The sequence below is a fragment of the Asterias amurensis genome, chromosome 10 (genome assembly GCF_032118995.1).
Source record: "Asterias amurensis chromosome 10, ASM3211899v1".
Lineage (NCBI taxonomy): Eukaryota > Metazoa > Echinodermata > Asteroidea > Forcipulatida > Asteriidae > Asterias > Asterias amurensis.
In genome coordinates this window covers 643,205-658,306 of record NC_092657.1, presented here as the reverse complement: position 1 = coordinate 658,306, position 15,102 = coordinate 643,205, and the positions used below count along the sequence as shown (strand labels likewise).

At 38.2% G+C, this 15,102-nt stretch overlaps 1 protein-coding gene across 1 annotated transcript in view; it reads right to left on the bottom strand.

Moving 5' to 3' along the window:
* LOC139942853 (MAM and LDL-receptor class A domain-containing protein 2-like) overlaps positions 1 to 15,102 on the bottom strand; it is a 98,751-nt gene that overhangs the window by 18,108 nt on the left and 65,541 nt on the right. The window contains exons 89-109 of the mRNA XM_071939646.1: positions 14,847 to 14,972; positions 14,128 to 14,246; positions 13,386 to 13,535; positions 12,718 to 12,907; positions 12,122 to 12,259; positions 11,401 to 11,495; positions 10,533 to 10,697; positions 10,009 to 10,138; positions 9,434 to 9,550; positions 8,855 to 8,998; positions 7,221 to 7,483; positions 6,216 to 6,429; positions 5,399 to 5,530; positions 4,932 to 5,020; positions 4,443 to 4,607; positions 3,902 to 4,031; positions 3,087 to 3,212; positions 2,379 to 2,525; positions 1,626 to 1,891; positions 962 to 1,175; positions 345 to 500 (exon numbers count right to left, since the gene is read on the bottom strand). Of these exons, the coding sequence (XP_071795747.1) occupies positions 345 to 500; positions 962 to 1,175; positions 1,626 to 1,891; positions 2,379 to 2,525; positions 3,087 to 3,212; positions 3,902 to 4,031; positions 4,443 to 4,607; positions 4,932 to 5,020; positions 5,399 to 5,530; positions 6,216 to 6,429; positions 7,221 to 7,483; positions 8,855 to 8,998; positions 9,434 to 9,550; positions 10,009 to 10,138; positions 10,533 to 10,697; positions 11,401 to 11,495; positions 12,122 to 12,259; positions 12,718 to 12,907; positions 13,386 to 13,535; positions 14,128 to 14,246; positions 14,847 to 14,972 (3,276 nt within the window). The remainder of the gene's footprint in view (positions 1 to 344; positions 501 to 961; positions 1,176 to 1,625; positions 1,892 to 2,378; positions 2,526 to 3,086; positions 3,213 to 3,901; positions 4,032 to 4,442; positions 4,608 to 4,931; positions 5,021 to 5,398; positions 5,531 to 6,215; positions 6,430 to 7,220; positions 7,484 to 8,854; positions 8,999 to 9,433; positions 9,551 to 10,008; positions 10,139 to 10,532; positions 10,698 to 11,400; positions 11,496 to 12,121; positions 12,260 to 12,717; positions 12,908 to 13,385; positions 13,536 to 14,127; positions 14,247 to 14,846; positions 14,973 to 15,102) is intronic.

Below are 15,102 nucleotides of genomic sequence, written 5' to 3'. Positions count from 1 at the left end.
GGGGCTTGTTTCAAGTCAAAACAAAGGGAGAGTAAACCACTCCGGAGATAATCGTCAGTGTTTGTTTCAAAACACCCCATACATATATTGTGTCCATACGTCTAGGTAAACAAAGCTGTTGTTGCTACTGGTACAGTACATTGGTTGATGTGTATTGGACATTGGTTGCTATGTGCATAGTACACTGGTTGCTACCGGTATAGTATACTGGTTGCTATGAGTGTAGTACATTGGTTGCTACGAGTAAAGTATATTGATCTCTTCGGGTACAGTTACTACAGGTGTATAGCAAAGAGTCTGTTACCAGTTACAAGAAACCCTTACACAGTATTCAACTGACTAACCTTGACTGGTACCCTGCGTATGGTCCCTTGACGGCCCTGTGTCTACTGTAGATGTAGTGCCTCTATATCTTGACCAATCAAAGCTGTCCGTCCCAGTGGCTTGCGTCCAATCGCAGAAATCATTGTCAAAACTGCACAGATTGTAGCCGCTGCTTACTGCAATCAAAATAACAATATCAAGAGATAACCAAAATTGAAAAGCCAAAAAATAGTTTATGTGCTGACATTCGACCGTAGCATGGATGTGAAAGACTCTGCTAGGGTAAAATCAATCCGTCCATTCATGAACTATTTAACTAATTATTCGATTTATACCATAGGTCCTCTTGGTTGGTGAGCACTTTGCATCATCTAATTTTTTTTTCTTTCTCAAATTGAAAAGTAGTGGTTTAGAGAGAGGGATTTAAAAACCACTTCATTTTGAGAATTTTTTTCTGCATGAAACCCACGCAATCAGGCAGGGACTGAAAACCCAATCCACGTGCAAAGGCTCCGGTCTGAGGTGGGATTCGAACCAACGTCCACAGAGGTGAAAGGCAGGGACAGAAACCACTGAGCCAACAGCATTAAGACAGACAAGAAAAAAAAGAGCAAATGAAGGGATGTTTTTGTCTTACCGCACGATTGTACATCTTCATCGGAAGCATCACCGCAATTGTCCGACCAATCACACGTCAGACTTTTATCCAAGCACACTTTGTTGTCGCACCAGAAGTTGATCGAGGTGTCACATGACACTGAGGGGTCAAGGAGGCCACAGTTTGTGAATTCAATGTCATCGACGGCGATCATTCCCTGGTAGTTGGAGTTACGCTCCTTGCGGAATTTTAACTGAGAGAAAGAAAGGAACGTTGGTAGTAGCCGGTAAAACTGGTTATCTTTTGTTTTAAAAGTTACAAATTCCAGGTGTTGGGTGGGATAAAAAGGGTTGCCTGTTTACAACCATATGAGTGGACTGGGATAAGATGGGTTACCTAGATGGCAATAACAGGAATAAGTGGGATAAAATGGGTTGCAGAGATGCAAATAACAAGTGTAAAGTAGGATAAAATGGGTTACCTAGTTACCAGTAACAGGAGTAGGGTGGGATAAAATGGGTAGCTTAGATGCCAATCACAGGAGTAAAGTGGGATAAGATTGGTCAACGAGTTACTAATAACAGGTGTAAGATGGGATAAGATGGGTTGCCTAGATGCTAATAACAGGAGTAGTGTGGGATAAGATGGGTTGCCTAGATGCCAATAACAGGAGTAAGTCGGATAAGATGGGTTGCCTAGTTACCTTAAAAGGAGACATTCTTCTTCCAATCCCAATCTTCTGTAGTTTCCAACGGCTTCCTTGATAGTCACTATTAAACCATATGACCGTCTCTGAGAGATCTGATTGGTCAACGAGGACCAATAGGAGGTCTCCAACATTCTGGCCATTGATGATATACCAGACGTCCAGTACACAGTCAGATGAACTTGTTGTGTAGGTTGGACTGACCATTACAGCCACTTGATCAATGGATGTTTGACCGAAGGGTGCTATATACATATAGTAACCTGTAGAGAAAATCAGATTGAAAAGGGAAGTTACAAAATTAATAATATTAATAAATTTATAATATAAAAAAAAAAAAAAAATCCTTGTTGTAAAGCGCCTGGGAGCATTTTTAATGGATTTGGCGCTATATAAATGTTTTTTATTATTATTATTATTATTAATAATAATAACATTCAATTCTGCTTATTTTCGTTTTCGATTGATTAATTTATTGGGAGGAAAAGGGTTGTGAGCAGGGGTGGGGTGGGGTAGGGTGAGGCATCGCCTCTGGTTACACCACTGGTTATCATTGCGATTGTGACATATCACCCCTAATCTATGCCACACCTTCTACGATGCCCTGGAGCAGTGCTACTTTAAAGACTTGATAGCAGCAAACGAGAAGACTGTGAGATGCGGCCAATCCTGGCCCAAACATTTGAAGAGTAGATGGTGGACTCGAAAGAAGAAGACCTTACAATAAAACCAACAGAAAACATTCCTTACCGCTGTCGCTTGATAATGAATGGTCAGCTCTTGGAGCAACGTTGGGCGTAGCTGAAGTGTCTTGACCCGTCGCTCGATGCCAATCAAAATTATCAACCTCTGTCTCTCTCCAACCACAGATGTCACTCTCAAAATCACATAGGGTGGCTGTAGTGAGGTCAAAGGTTAAAGGTAGGAGGTTAAAGTCAGTTTACTTGGGGTTTTCTCTGGGTGAACATTATTAATAATGACCCTATTCAACCATGGCCAATTAGGTCTTGGCACAGAGCCATTCATGAATATTTACACCAAGTTAAAAAAAAACTTAAATAAATTTATGCAGCATCTGAAGGAAAGGAATGAATATTTAAATTACATTCAAGCATTTGCATTTTCTGTCTGTATGTAGTTTATTTTGTGTATTGCATGTATGCAAGGAAATTTGTCTCCATGGTAGGATCATTAAAGATAAATTGAAACGAATTGAATTGAATTTAGCTTTTAGATTTTTGTCTTTTTTTTGTTTGGGGGGAGGAGGAGGTTTCTTTTCATTTAACTGGACACTGTTGCTAGGCAAGTTAGCTTCAAATTTGTTATGATGCCATTTTTAAACAAATATTCGTTCGTTGTATACTTAAATACATATAATACATTCCCTACATAAAATGTAACTGAAACGTTCATAAGGGCAGTATAATTTGATGATATAACTTGAAGTAAGACACTTACGGCAACCCTCCTCATCTGATTGGTCAGGACATTGTTTCTTGAAGTCACATTTCTGCTCTAGAGGAATACAGGTAGAGTCACCACACTGGAATTCAACATCAGAACAAACTCTGGCTACAGTGGTAACTACAAAAACAGAAGACAAAATATAGATTTTGTTATTGCACAATCGGTATTATTAGAGAAACTGATTGTGGAGTATATGTGATGCTGCCCCCAACCAAACTGGCACTTCTTGTCATCACTCCAGTTTGATGTTTATATCACTTTAGGGGACTTTGCCGAGTTCCTTTGATGGGAAGATCATCATTTGCCTGTGAATTTTTTTTCACAGAATCTGGAAAGTACTGAGTTAACAGTGCTTAAAGGCAGTGGACACTTTTGGTAATTACTCAAAATAATTATTAGCATAAAACCTTACTTGGTAATGGGTAATGGGGAGAGATTGATTGTGAGAAACGGCTCCCTATGAAGTGACGTAGTTTTGAGAAAGAAGTAATTTTCCATGAATTTGATTACGAGACCTCAAGTTTAGAATTTGAGGTCTCGAAATCAAGCATCTGAAAGCACACAACTACGTGTGACAAGGGTGTTTTTTCTTTCTTAGTTATCTCGCAACTTCGACGACCAATCGAGCTCAAATTTTCACAGGCTTGTTATTTTATGCATATGTTGAGATACAGCAAGTGAGAGGACTGGTCTTTGACAATTACTAATAGTGTCCACTGCCTTTAATATACATCGGTGTAAGGGTAAACAAAATTATTAGATCACCAAATAAATCAAACACGGAAACATGATCCCATATGACATACCAATAACAGGGATAGGAGTTGTGACGACAGGTAGATCTGATGAGGATGGAGTGCACTCAGGAGTAAATGAGACGTCATCTAGAGATATATCACCATCGGAACCGCTTCCTCTCATAACCTCAATAATCACCTATAAGTAAAAATAAGACGTCATATGAAACTTATTCAAGATTCAAAGATTGCTAAAGTAGTCTGGTTGGTGACAACAATATCTTCTTCATTGGCAAGCTACGCTAGACAGTCACTATGGCCAAGTGGTTAGACTGCAGGACTTGCAATCACAAGGTTGTGGGTTCGAATCCCCAGCTAACCGCTGATTTCACAATGACTAGAATAAATATTGTCGTCTAGTTACTGAATCACAATTTCTTGATTTGTGCAATTCATAATCATAGACGTTAAACCAATGTTTGTATGAGAGAGATTGGTTGTTGTCAGCTTGGTGAGTTCTCTTGACGGGAAGATCATCTTACTAAGCAACTAAACCTTCAAATCCTGAAAGATTGAAAGCATAAAAGCCAATCAGTTTTGCAATTCCTACCTGGTACGGACCGTCCAAGTCTAAATCAACAGATGCTCTCCTCCACCATTCATCATTCTCATTACTAATCTTGGTTACCAGTGACAGGGGACCATTCACTACAGTGCGTGTGTAGACACTTAATGTTCCGATACCTTGTCCATACATAATGTAGAAAAATCGCATCTGGAATAAAAAACAAACATATATCAAGATTTGCTGTCTACAAGACAAAGGTCTCCCAGTCTTTAAAGGCACTGGACACTATTGGTAATTACTTAAAATAAAGTGATGAGCAATGAAGAGCTGTTGATAGTATAAAACATTGTGAGAACCGCTCCCTCTTACGTACATGTAACATAGTTTTTGAGAAAGGGGTAATTTCTCACTCAAATAAAAAAAAAAGGCTTCAGCTGAAGCCTTTTATGCATCAAAACCCAAATTAATATTCTTTAGCCCCCAATGCAAATTTAACATTCTTGGCTAAAGGCGACAAATATAAAAACTTACTGTGCACGTTGAGGAATTCTCAATGACTCTGCTAGCGAGACGAGCTCGCTGTTGATTAGTCTGAGTTTTTGCCATGATAACAAAGTATCCTGTAACAAAACACCAAAACATATCATAATGTACTTCATAGGATTAAATTTCTACTCATGCTACTTAACTACTTACAACAAACTGTTTAAGAAATTGTATACCAACAATTATGCAATAAATCTTTGAAAACACTGAAAACAAGGTTTTTTTCTAGATTGACAGTCACCTATTTCATCGTTTTAGCTCATGTAGATACTTTATATGTAAAATAATTTTGAATGTTTGCAACGTAAAAGTGCTATGTCTTGCAGGGGTCGACCAAAGTTTCAACATTTTTTCGGTCATACAATCAGAAAGCCGAAAGTTCAGAGACCACATACAATATTAAGGAATATATAAAAGTCAATGTATCGAGTGTTGATATTGAAATGCTTTACCATTTTGGGAGTCAGTTGTATGGTCATATTGACCCACATTGGTTCCTCTGATCCTTATCAGGTCAGCTTCATCTGTAGTAAGCTGTGTCCATGTACAGAGTCCACTCTCAAAATCACATCGATCATATGCACCTAAAACAACAAATACTCATTGTTATATACTATACTTGGAATAGGACTCCTATATTCAATTGTTATATTATATTTATTAATATAAGACTCCTATTATAATTTTGAACTGTCAGAGTTGTACACCCCACTCATATCCACCTATTGTTTCATGATTTTTTTTTCAAAACCTGAATTTCAAGGATTTTTCAGACTTTTGTGTACACCTTATATATTACACCCAAAGCTGTCGCAACAACAATAAAGAATATTTGTATAAATATTATTGAAATATTGGTTGCATATGAGCGCATTGTTGCACAATATAACCACACGTTAAAATCTTGACTATTCCATTTCATGAGGAGCATCAAATTCAAGTTCTGGTGGTTAAGTCATCAGTGTGTGGGTTCAAACGGATCATGACACTTGTGTCCTTGAGCAAGCTGCTTCTCTTCACCCAGGGGTATAAATGGGTACCTGCGAGGGTAGAGATTTATATTGTGCATGAACAAGCCATTGGAGCGCTACAATTGCCCAGGTTGTATACTACCCAGGGAGCTGAGAACGATTACATGTATATGCCCAATGACCAGGGCACTAATTTAAAGCGCATTGATACGGTTATTGTTAAATGCGCTATATAAGAACTTGTTATTATTAATATTATTAAATGTGTCTTTCAAGAAACATTTTTATTTGTTCTTACCGCAAGTTTGCTCATCTGATCCATCACAGCAGTCCAGCTGGTAGTCACATTTCCCTGAGGTTGGGTAGCAATGATTAGAAGTACATTTCTCTTGACCAAACGGACATTGTGCAACGGATGGTACGTCGTAAGCGCAGTTATCAAAACGGAGATCATCGATAGCGAATCCTGACTCTGATGCGATGGTCTGGAGGTCTTGGGCGTCAACTACGACCTAGAGATAGAAAATACAAATCCACTTAAAAATCAATCAATCAATCAATCCATTTATTATATAACACCCAAATAAAACGGTTTGCTGAAAAGAGTGGAAGCACAGAGTGAAGCTTGCTAGTTTGTCTCCAGACACAAGAGCTTTTCTTCAGGAGTGTCTTGACTGGGTGGAATGAACTGCCATCTCTGGGAGATTATTCCTGACTTATTCCAGATTATTATCACTAGGTAAGGCGAACCAATTTCTTCCCAAGTTCAAACATGTTAGTTTGAAGTGACATAAGAGTGGAGGATAGTGGATGATTGATGATTTTGTGGATGATTTTTCCCTCCATGTTGACTAGCGCGTTAATTTCTGTAGTTATTATTTTCAAATTTCTATACATTGTATTACTGTTAAGTTATCTGGCATTCGTCCTTCATTATTATACTGTTTTCATGTTTTCATGTTTTCTACTGTATGCTTAATTGTTATTGTCGACATGGAAATAAATGTACATTGATTGAGGTTGCCAGTGGATAAGGGGGTCATTCAGAATAGTCAATCTAAAAAAATTTCGATGCACCTACCCCAAATTAAAATGTTTAAATATTGAATGGCTTCATAATATAATCAAGAACAAAGTCATGCTTTAAATGAACCAGATATTTTAGATCAAAGGTCTCCGACATCAGTAGTTTTCAATGGCTTTCTTGGCTTAAACAAATGACTTTGTAGTTTAGTCAGGATTGATGACAATCTTGGCCTGATGGGAATTTTTTCTTCTTTTTATTTCTAGGAAAGATATGTACCTGGAAATCAGTCAGACAATTTGGCAATGTGGTGCTCTGCATATTCCAGCGATTATACGGTCCGATATCATTGGATAACTGACTCAGAATCTTCTCTTTGTTGTCATAACGGACTGAGATTGTGATGTCTCCATACGTTGGACCAAACATGTAGTAATAGAGGTTGAATTTACATCCTATACCAGCGAGATGGTAGGTGCTGGAAACGAGCTTAGCACGTTGGTTCAGTGTGGAGTCCGATCCATCAATGTAAATGTAGAATCCTGAAGGAAATCAAAAAACATCGGAAGGTCATTACTTTGAGAAGAGTATGATATATTTCTTGACATATTTTTACTCTAAGGAAAGGTGTTAAAGCGGAAGGCAAAATGGTGCACTCATGTGATGAGACAGGGAGGCCTAACCGGTGCAGCTATAGATGGTCTACCTCTACAGGTAGATGTTAGTTTCCAAACGCCAGGAGTCGATCGCTACACGTGAAAAGGATCCGAAATAACCACACTGGTAAGAACGCTTTTAGACTTGACCAAGTCCGTGCAGCATTTCTCGTGTTGCACGTGGATGGGACCCACTGCAGGGGTACATACGTATCACTCTCCACGTTGCAAAACTTCTCAACACGAACGTACGTTATCATTCAAGTTAAGGCCAATCAAAGACTGGTCTATTCCCTTTCACTACACAAGAGATTCATCTAGTTCTACTGATTTTATTATATTTTTATGAAGCTGTCTGGTATTTATATCAGATTTTTAAATATCTAAGACCGAGAGTCCCCCTATACTTGCTTCATATACTGTGACGAGTCACTGTGCCGTGCGTATACAGTTTAAGATTTCATGAACGCCACGGGTCGATTTGTAAAACGGTTTATCAATACGTTATCATTCAAACGAAGCCAATCAAAGACTGCCATTACCTAAACAAAGCATTCATGTAGCATTCCTGATTTTATCATAATTTTATAAAGCTCCATTATATTTATTTCAGATTTTTGAAAATTAAAGACCACGAGTCCCTTAATCCAGCATACTGTGCGTGTGTATATACAACATCGCTGTGTGCACAGTTTACGATTTCATCAATGCCACGGGTCGATTTGTAAACGGTTTATCAATACGTTATCATTCAAACGAGGCCAATCAAAGACTGTCATTACCTAAACAAAGCATTCATGTAGCATTACTGATTTTATCATAATTTTATATACCTCCATTATATTTATTTTATATTTTAGAAAATTAAAGATCACGCGAGTTCCTTTGCAACATAGGCTACTGTGCGTGTGTAAACAACACCGCTGTGCGCACCGTTTAAGATTTCATCAACGCCAGATTTCATCAAGGCAGAGGCCGCCCTAAGCTACGCTGGATAGACAACATCACAAAGTGGAGTAGTAGAAGCATAGGAGAGCTGAAAATAGCATTGAAAGAGACCAGGTGACGGTGGCAACTCCAGGAGTGCACCGCCATTACAGTTTGAGGACGAGGCGGCCATGGACTTAAGTCTTTGCCAAATAATGATGGAAGGTATGCTTTTGTAATCAAAGAACCAGCCGCAAAGTTGATTTTGAGCAGATTAGTAAATCATTATTATAATTACTGACTTGATTTCAAGACTAGCGTCTACCTTACCTGGTGGGTTGGTTGCAGTATGATCAAAGACAGGTCCACCAAATGTATCAATCTCGTTGCCATCACGAACCTTCCAATCAAAATCATCACTCTGAACTTGAGTCCAGCCGCAAAGAGTTTGGTCCTCAAAGGTACAAACAGATGCTGAGGAAAGAAAGAAAATAAGGTGGAAATAAGTTTCAATATGAAAAGGTTTTCGAAGACCCAAATAGACACTAATGAAGGAAGCCAACTATGTGTGATTAATTATCTGATTAAAGATACAGACACAACCTTTGCATGAAATTATTTTATTTACAACAGCTTGGGAGGGCAAAATAGATTAATACAATATACCATCAAACTTGAAGCTTTTCATAACAAAAGTTTTCTGACAGAATGAAAAAGCAATGCCCCAAATTTAAAAACAAATCAAAGTAAAAAAAAAAGGGGAGAAAAAATTCTTTGTGAAAGGTTCTTTAGCTTTTGATAAAGACTCTGCTTGGGTCCAACCATAACATAATATACGACAGGTCATTTTGATTCCTAGCCAGTTTGCAGCTAAATCCTTTTTTACATAATTGAGAAGAATGAACTTACGACATTGTGCCTCGTCTGAACCGTCATTACAGTCAAATCTAAAATCACAATAGACATCATGTGACAAGCAGGTACCGTCCGTGCATCGAAACTCCCCTTCTAGACAAGCTGGATGGGCTGGGAGTTTGGAAAATAAATAAATATAAATAATTTAATAATTATGTAGTTAAGTTAGTTTGACACTGTTCTAGAATTGCAAATGGTCGTAGGTTCGAATCCAACCCGAGTAATATGCTTTTAATTTGTTTTCACAGACCTCAGGAAAGTATTGAGTATACAGTGTCATCCCAGGTGTGATGAGATTTTACTTCAAGAAGAAGATATTTATTTCAGGATTGAAGGTTGCGGGATGGTTTAAAAATGTTGAGCATGTCCAGGATGAATGATTGTGCTTGTCCATTTAGTGCTGAATATTTATTGTTGCCATGTAGGACAACCAACATAAGGACCTTGGACATTTCAAATATTGTTGTCCTTTCACACAAAGTGCAATTTGTAAAATTTTACAACTGCTAAAACAAAGTAAGGGACCCATGCTAAATTGCTTTAGTGTGAACAGGGCTTAATAGTCTTACATGTTGGTGTAGCATGATCAGGGAGTGAGTTACTAGGATCTAACTGACATCCAGGTGTGAAGGAGACATCATCAATCATTATATCAAAGTCATTATTGGTTGACGAAGATGAAGTGCCTTCAATGATGATCTGAAAGAGATAAATATAAAAGCCAAAGGTCAAAGGAAAGTTAGCATTTAAACTGAGGAAAAACATTTGTGGACACAACTACAACAATTAAACATCACAGAGACACAGAGAGCTGCTTAAACACAAAAAGTAGGTAAGCACAAAACAACTTTGCTTACCAGATTAAGATTACCAGTTAAAATACTATGCACAGGTATCATCTGTGATTGGTTTCCTGCTTTTTTGCTCAGTAGAAACAAGTTAAGCAAAACGTTTATAACAAGAAACCCAAGGGATATTTTGCTTGCTTTTGGTTCGCACAAGCGCTTTATTTTTGGGTATACATATACAACCGGGTATACAACCCTCCAACCCATGCTTTTAATGTAAGGGGGTGCTCCTTCCGTTTTCTCACCTGAAACTTGGCTTCTATGTCGATGGTCTCAATCGCTCTCTTCCATGAGTCACCTTGAGATCCTGATATAACTAAGATGGGTGATGGGAAGTCCAGCGTCGAGTAACGTTGATATATCATGAGTTTACCAATACTCGATCCATACATACGATACCAGAAACGAATCTACAAAACAAATAATAGTACCGGTATTAAAGTTGAGTAACACTGATAGGCTGTGAGTTTATGGGGCCAGTTTATTGTGAGGATGGGTGATGGGAAGTCAAGCGTCGAGTAACGTTGATATATCATGAGTTTACCAATACTCGATCCATACATACGATACCAGAAACGAATCTACAAAACAAATAATAGTACCGGTATTAAAGTTGAGTAACACTGATAGGCTGTGAGTTTATGGGGCCAGTTTATTGTGAGGTTGGGTGATGGGAAGTCAAGCGCCGAGTAACGCCGGTATATCATGAGTTTACCGATATTTGATCCATACATACAATACCAAAACCGAATCTACAACACAATTACGTAACAGAGTAGAGTGCTGCTGAGAAATGAATTGTCAACACTTGATCCATATATACGATACCAGAAAGGGGAAAATATTTACTATTAAAATAGTAACAGAGTTGTAAGTAACACTGACCAACTGTGAGTTTAACCCTTTCATAACCATTTACTTTAGTGAGAATTTTATTGTATGCATGGACACATTAATAGTTTTCTTGTTTTTTTTTATACAAACAATACCCCCCCAGTCACAATAGCACCCTTCAGAGTCCTGTTTTCCATTTTGAAAAAACTGTTTTGTCATGCGGTCTTTATTTTTTGTTTAACAACTATTTTTCTGAAGGGATTTAAACCGGTCGCTTACCTTGCAAGAACCATCCCTCGGTGGTTTAAGAAACACAAGACTGTTCAATCTTGCCTTGAGACTAACTTCAGATGTACTCAAATACATGAAGGATCCTGAAAGAATAAAACATGTTTAATAGATGGAAATTTGCATCGGGATAAAAATGATTAATTTTGGTTTTACCCATATACACCGATGTGTGTTAGCACTGGGTTTGAATCCCACCCAAGTAATACTCCTTTTTTCACAGAACTCGGGAAAGTACTGAGTATAAAATGCAAACTTCCCTTACAATTTATAAGGCGCTATTCCATCAAGATCATAGCACACATAATAGAAATTAATGTGGATAGAGGTGAGGCTTAAATCTTTACAAAATACAGATAAACCGATTCCCCAATGACAGGAGGAAGATTGTTCCAAATCATTGGTCCAGCTAAACTGAATGTTTTTAGACCCAGGACAGGACATTCAAGAGAGTGATGTTAAGTGTTTTATGTGGACCGAAGAAAACAAGGAGGGGTGTAATGTGACAGTAATTTGGAAAGAATTATATGTGCAAGCATTTATTACCAAAAAGAGCCAGTTTAAAATGAATTCGTTCTCTTATCGGTAGCCAATGAAGTTTCCTGAATTATGGGGTAAAATGGTCCCTCCAGGGTATGAAACAAACCAAACGAGCTGTAATGTTTTGTTATATTTGAACTCTGTCCAATAAAAAAAAGAAGGGACGACTTACCTGTGATGGAGTTTGTAGTGTGATCAGGAACTCCAAGAACGGAAGATGGCATTAAGGTCCAATCAAAATCATCATCAGTTGTTTCTTGCTCCCAGTTACAAACGCCTTGCTCAAAATCACAACGCTCAACATAACCATCTGCCAAAGGAAATAAAAAAAAATAAAGATTGAGAAAATAGTATTATGGGCAAAGTTTAACTTTTTTTAATTTTTTAAACTAGTCGATTGTTTTAAACTTAAAAAAATGTAGATGTATACAATAAAACTAAAATGTGAAAATTTCATTTAAAAAAGGTAGTCACTTTTGTTTAGAGATCGCTGAAAATCTTGAGTATGTCCACGCAGGAAAAAAAATCTCTTTAGGAATATGAGAAATCTGAGAAGTTTTACTGCGGTAGGTTTCTTACTATGGGTCAAAGTACTTCAAAGTGAAATGACTCTGAAAATGCTTTGTACTATCGACAGCGGCTGTACTTCTCACCAATAAGTTTTTATTGCCAATATTTTGAAGAGGGGTTAACAAATCTATGACCCTACCTAGACATCTTATCAGAATTTTGTTCTAACTGCTGAAGATTTTAGTCTTTTGAACTCACCACAAGACGTTTCATCTGATTTATCTCCACAGTCGTCCGAGTAGTCGCACTTCATGGAGTCTGGAATACACACGCTGTTTCCACAGATAAACTCACACGGCAAGTCAGGATTGAAGTCACAATCCTCAAATGTAATGTCATCAATGGCGACGGAGTCACCGATGTTAACTCCATCGGCCACAAACTGGATCTAGAATTGAGAAGTTGGAACAGAGGAACATCAACTTAAGAAATGCAAAGCAGATTGAAACTTCTTCTTAGCTTCTTCTTCTTAGAACTCTTACAAAAAACATATTTTCTCTAACTTTTTCACTTTTCATCCTTCACCTCTATGGTTCGGTTTCTAATAATGATTTACCTTCTTGTTTCGTCCTAGCTCGTTAAGTCGCGTTTGCTTTGTTTGTCTGTCCTGTTTCGTCATTGTCTGTTCCACATTCTGTTCTAACTTAAGTTCTGTTCAGAAGTCCACTATGTTGTTGTATTAAGACATTCTATACCAGACCTTGTCCTTTAAATATGCCTTCAGTAGATCTTCTTTATAATTACTTGTGTACATGTACATTTTCATTGAGGTCAGAAAGATTTACAGTTTTTGGATTGAAGTCAGATACACAATCTATTCCATGCTGTCAAAGTAAAGCTTAGTTTTAAGATGAAATCCCTCTCACTCTGAAACTGTTTCTTCGTCTACCGAGACCGATGTTAGCTTCTTGCCATCTACTCTCGACCCCACTTCCAGTAGGTGACCAAATATCAGCAACGTCAGACGGAGCTGTAGCATCGTAAACCTTGACGGACATTCTACCACCGGATTGGATCTGCAAAAAAATAATAGTCATTATTTTGAAAATGCAGAAATATAAATGATGAATACTTTTAGATTTTAGACCTAATTGCATTTTTAATACCTCAGGAATTCTACTAAGTTTATTTACTAACTGGTTGAATGTTTTTAAAGAATTTTTACTCCGGTTGTTCTAATTCCGTATTTTCTTGTTTTTCATTTGTTCAGCGCCCTATAGCACCCTAATCATGTAGACACATGATTAGGGTGCTATATAAGTTTCGGTAGTATTATTATTATTATACTTATATAATTAGGTGAGGTTTGCCGTAACACCCCGTGTAAATCTCTTTTGAGTCGTACTGGTTCTGAAAAGAACCGGTGGTTGACAACTCAATGTTTCACTCAGTATGCTTTGATCGTCTTCAGGAGAATGCGGGACTCTGTCGCTAGATACTGCTTAAGTACTACCTTGGAGATTAACCGGTAGTAAGGCTTGGCTCATCATGGTGTACAAAGGCGGAAACAGGAACCAGCACTATACTCCAAAAAAGATATACACAATGTGCTACCACAAGCCTCATCTAATTTTACTCTCTCCATGCAAAGTTTCAAATGCTACTTACATAGTCAACAAACCAGAAGTGTAGCGTACAGCGAGCGCTGGTTGGACCCAGTACAGGGCTCTCTAGAACAACGGGACTGATGAAGTTACCATTCCCTGTGCTTATCTTCATAAAGAAACCTGAAAACCAAAATATTGTCAGAAAATAATTTTTGTTAATCAAGGATTTCCACTTAGGTGCCTAGAACTGTCGCTAAGGGCGTTGGGTAAAATATCATCTTGCAACGACATTTGTGGAGACCCTGTAGTGGGACTCTAGCAATCATGGAGCGAAGAGACCAGTGGAGAGAGCCATTGTCAAAAATGCCAGAGTTCGCTCGATTTGTACATGTAATGTTAAGAGTGACTGTCTGTAGAGAAAGTTTGATCAAGGACCAATGGTGGTTGGGTTTGCGTAGTGGTATCTTTCGTTGCCTTTCACCGCTAGGTCCCCAGTTCAAATTACGCCAGTGGCACTATCTGCTCGGCAGTTGGGTTGGCGTAGTGGTATGTTTCGTTGCCTTTCACCTCTAGGTCCCCGGTTCGAATTACGCCAGTGGCACTATCTGCTCAGCGGTTGGGTTTGCGTAGTGGTACCTTTCACCTCTAGGACCCCGGTTTGAATCCCACTGAGGGCACTATGTGGATTGGGATTTCAGTCCCTACCTGACTGCATAGATTTTCCCCGACAACCAGAAATAATAAATAAGAGTGAAAATGAAATTGTTGACTCAAACTGACCTGACCCTGTAGTATGATCTCCGCTTGGAATGAGCCCACCTACTCCTCGCTGACGAGACCAAGCTAAGCTTCCCGTACTCACATCATTGTAACCACACTGATCCAGAGTCTCAAAGTTGCATGGTCCTGTAACAACAAACAAGATCACAACAGTGAACAAGAGTTGAAATAAATCAAAACATTAGGGCTATATAACTCAGTTGGCAGACCGGTGCGTTAACCAATAATAAATAATTAACCATTCTTATATAGCGCA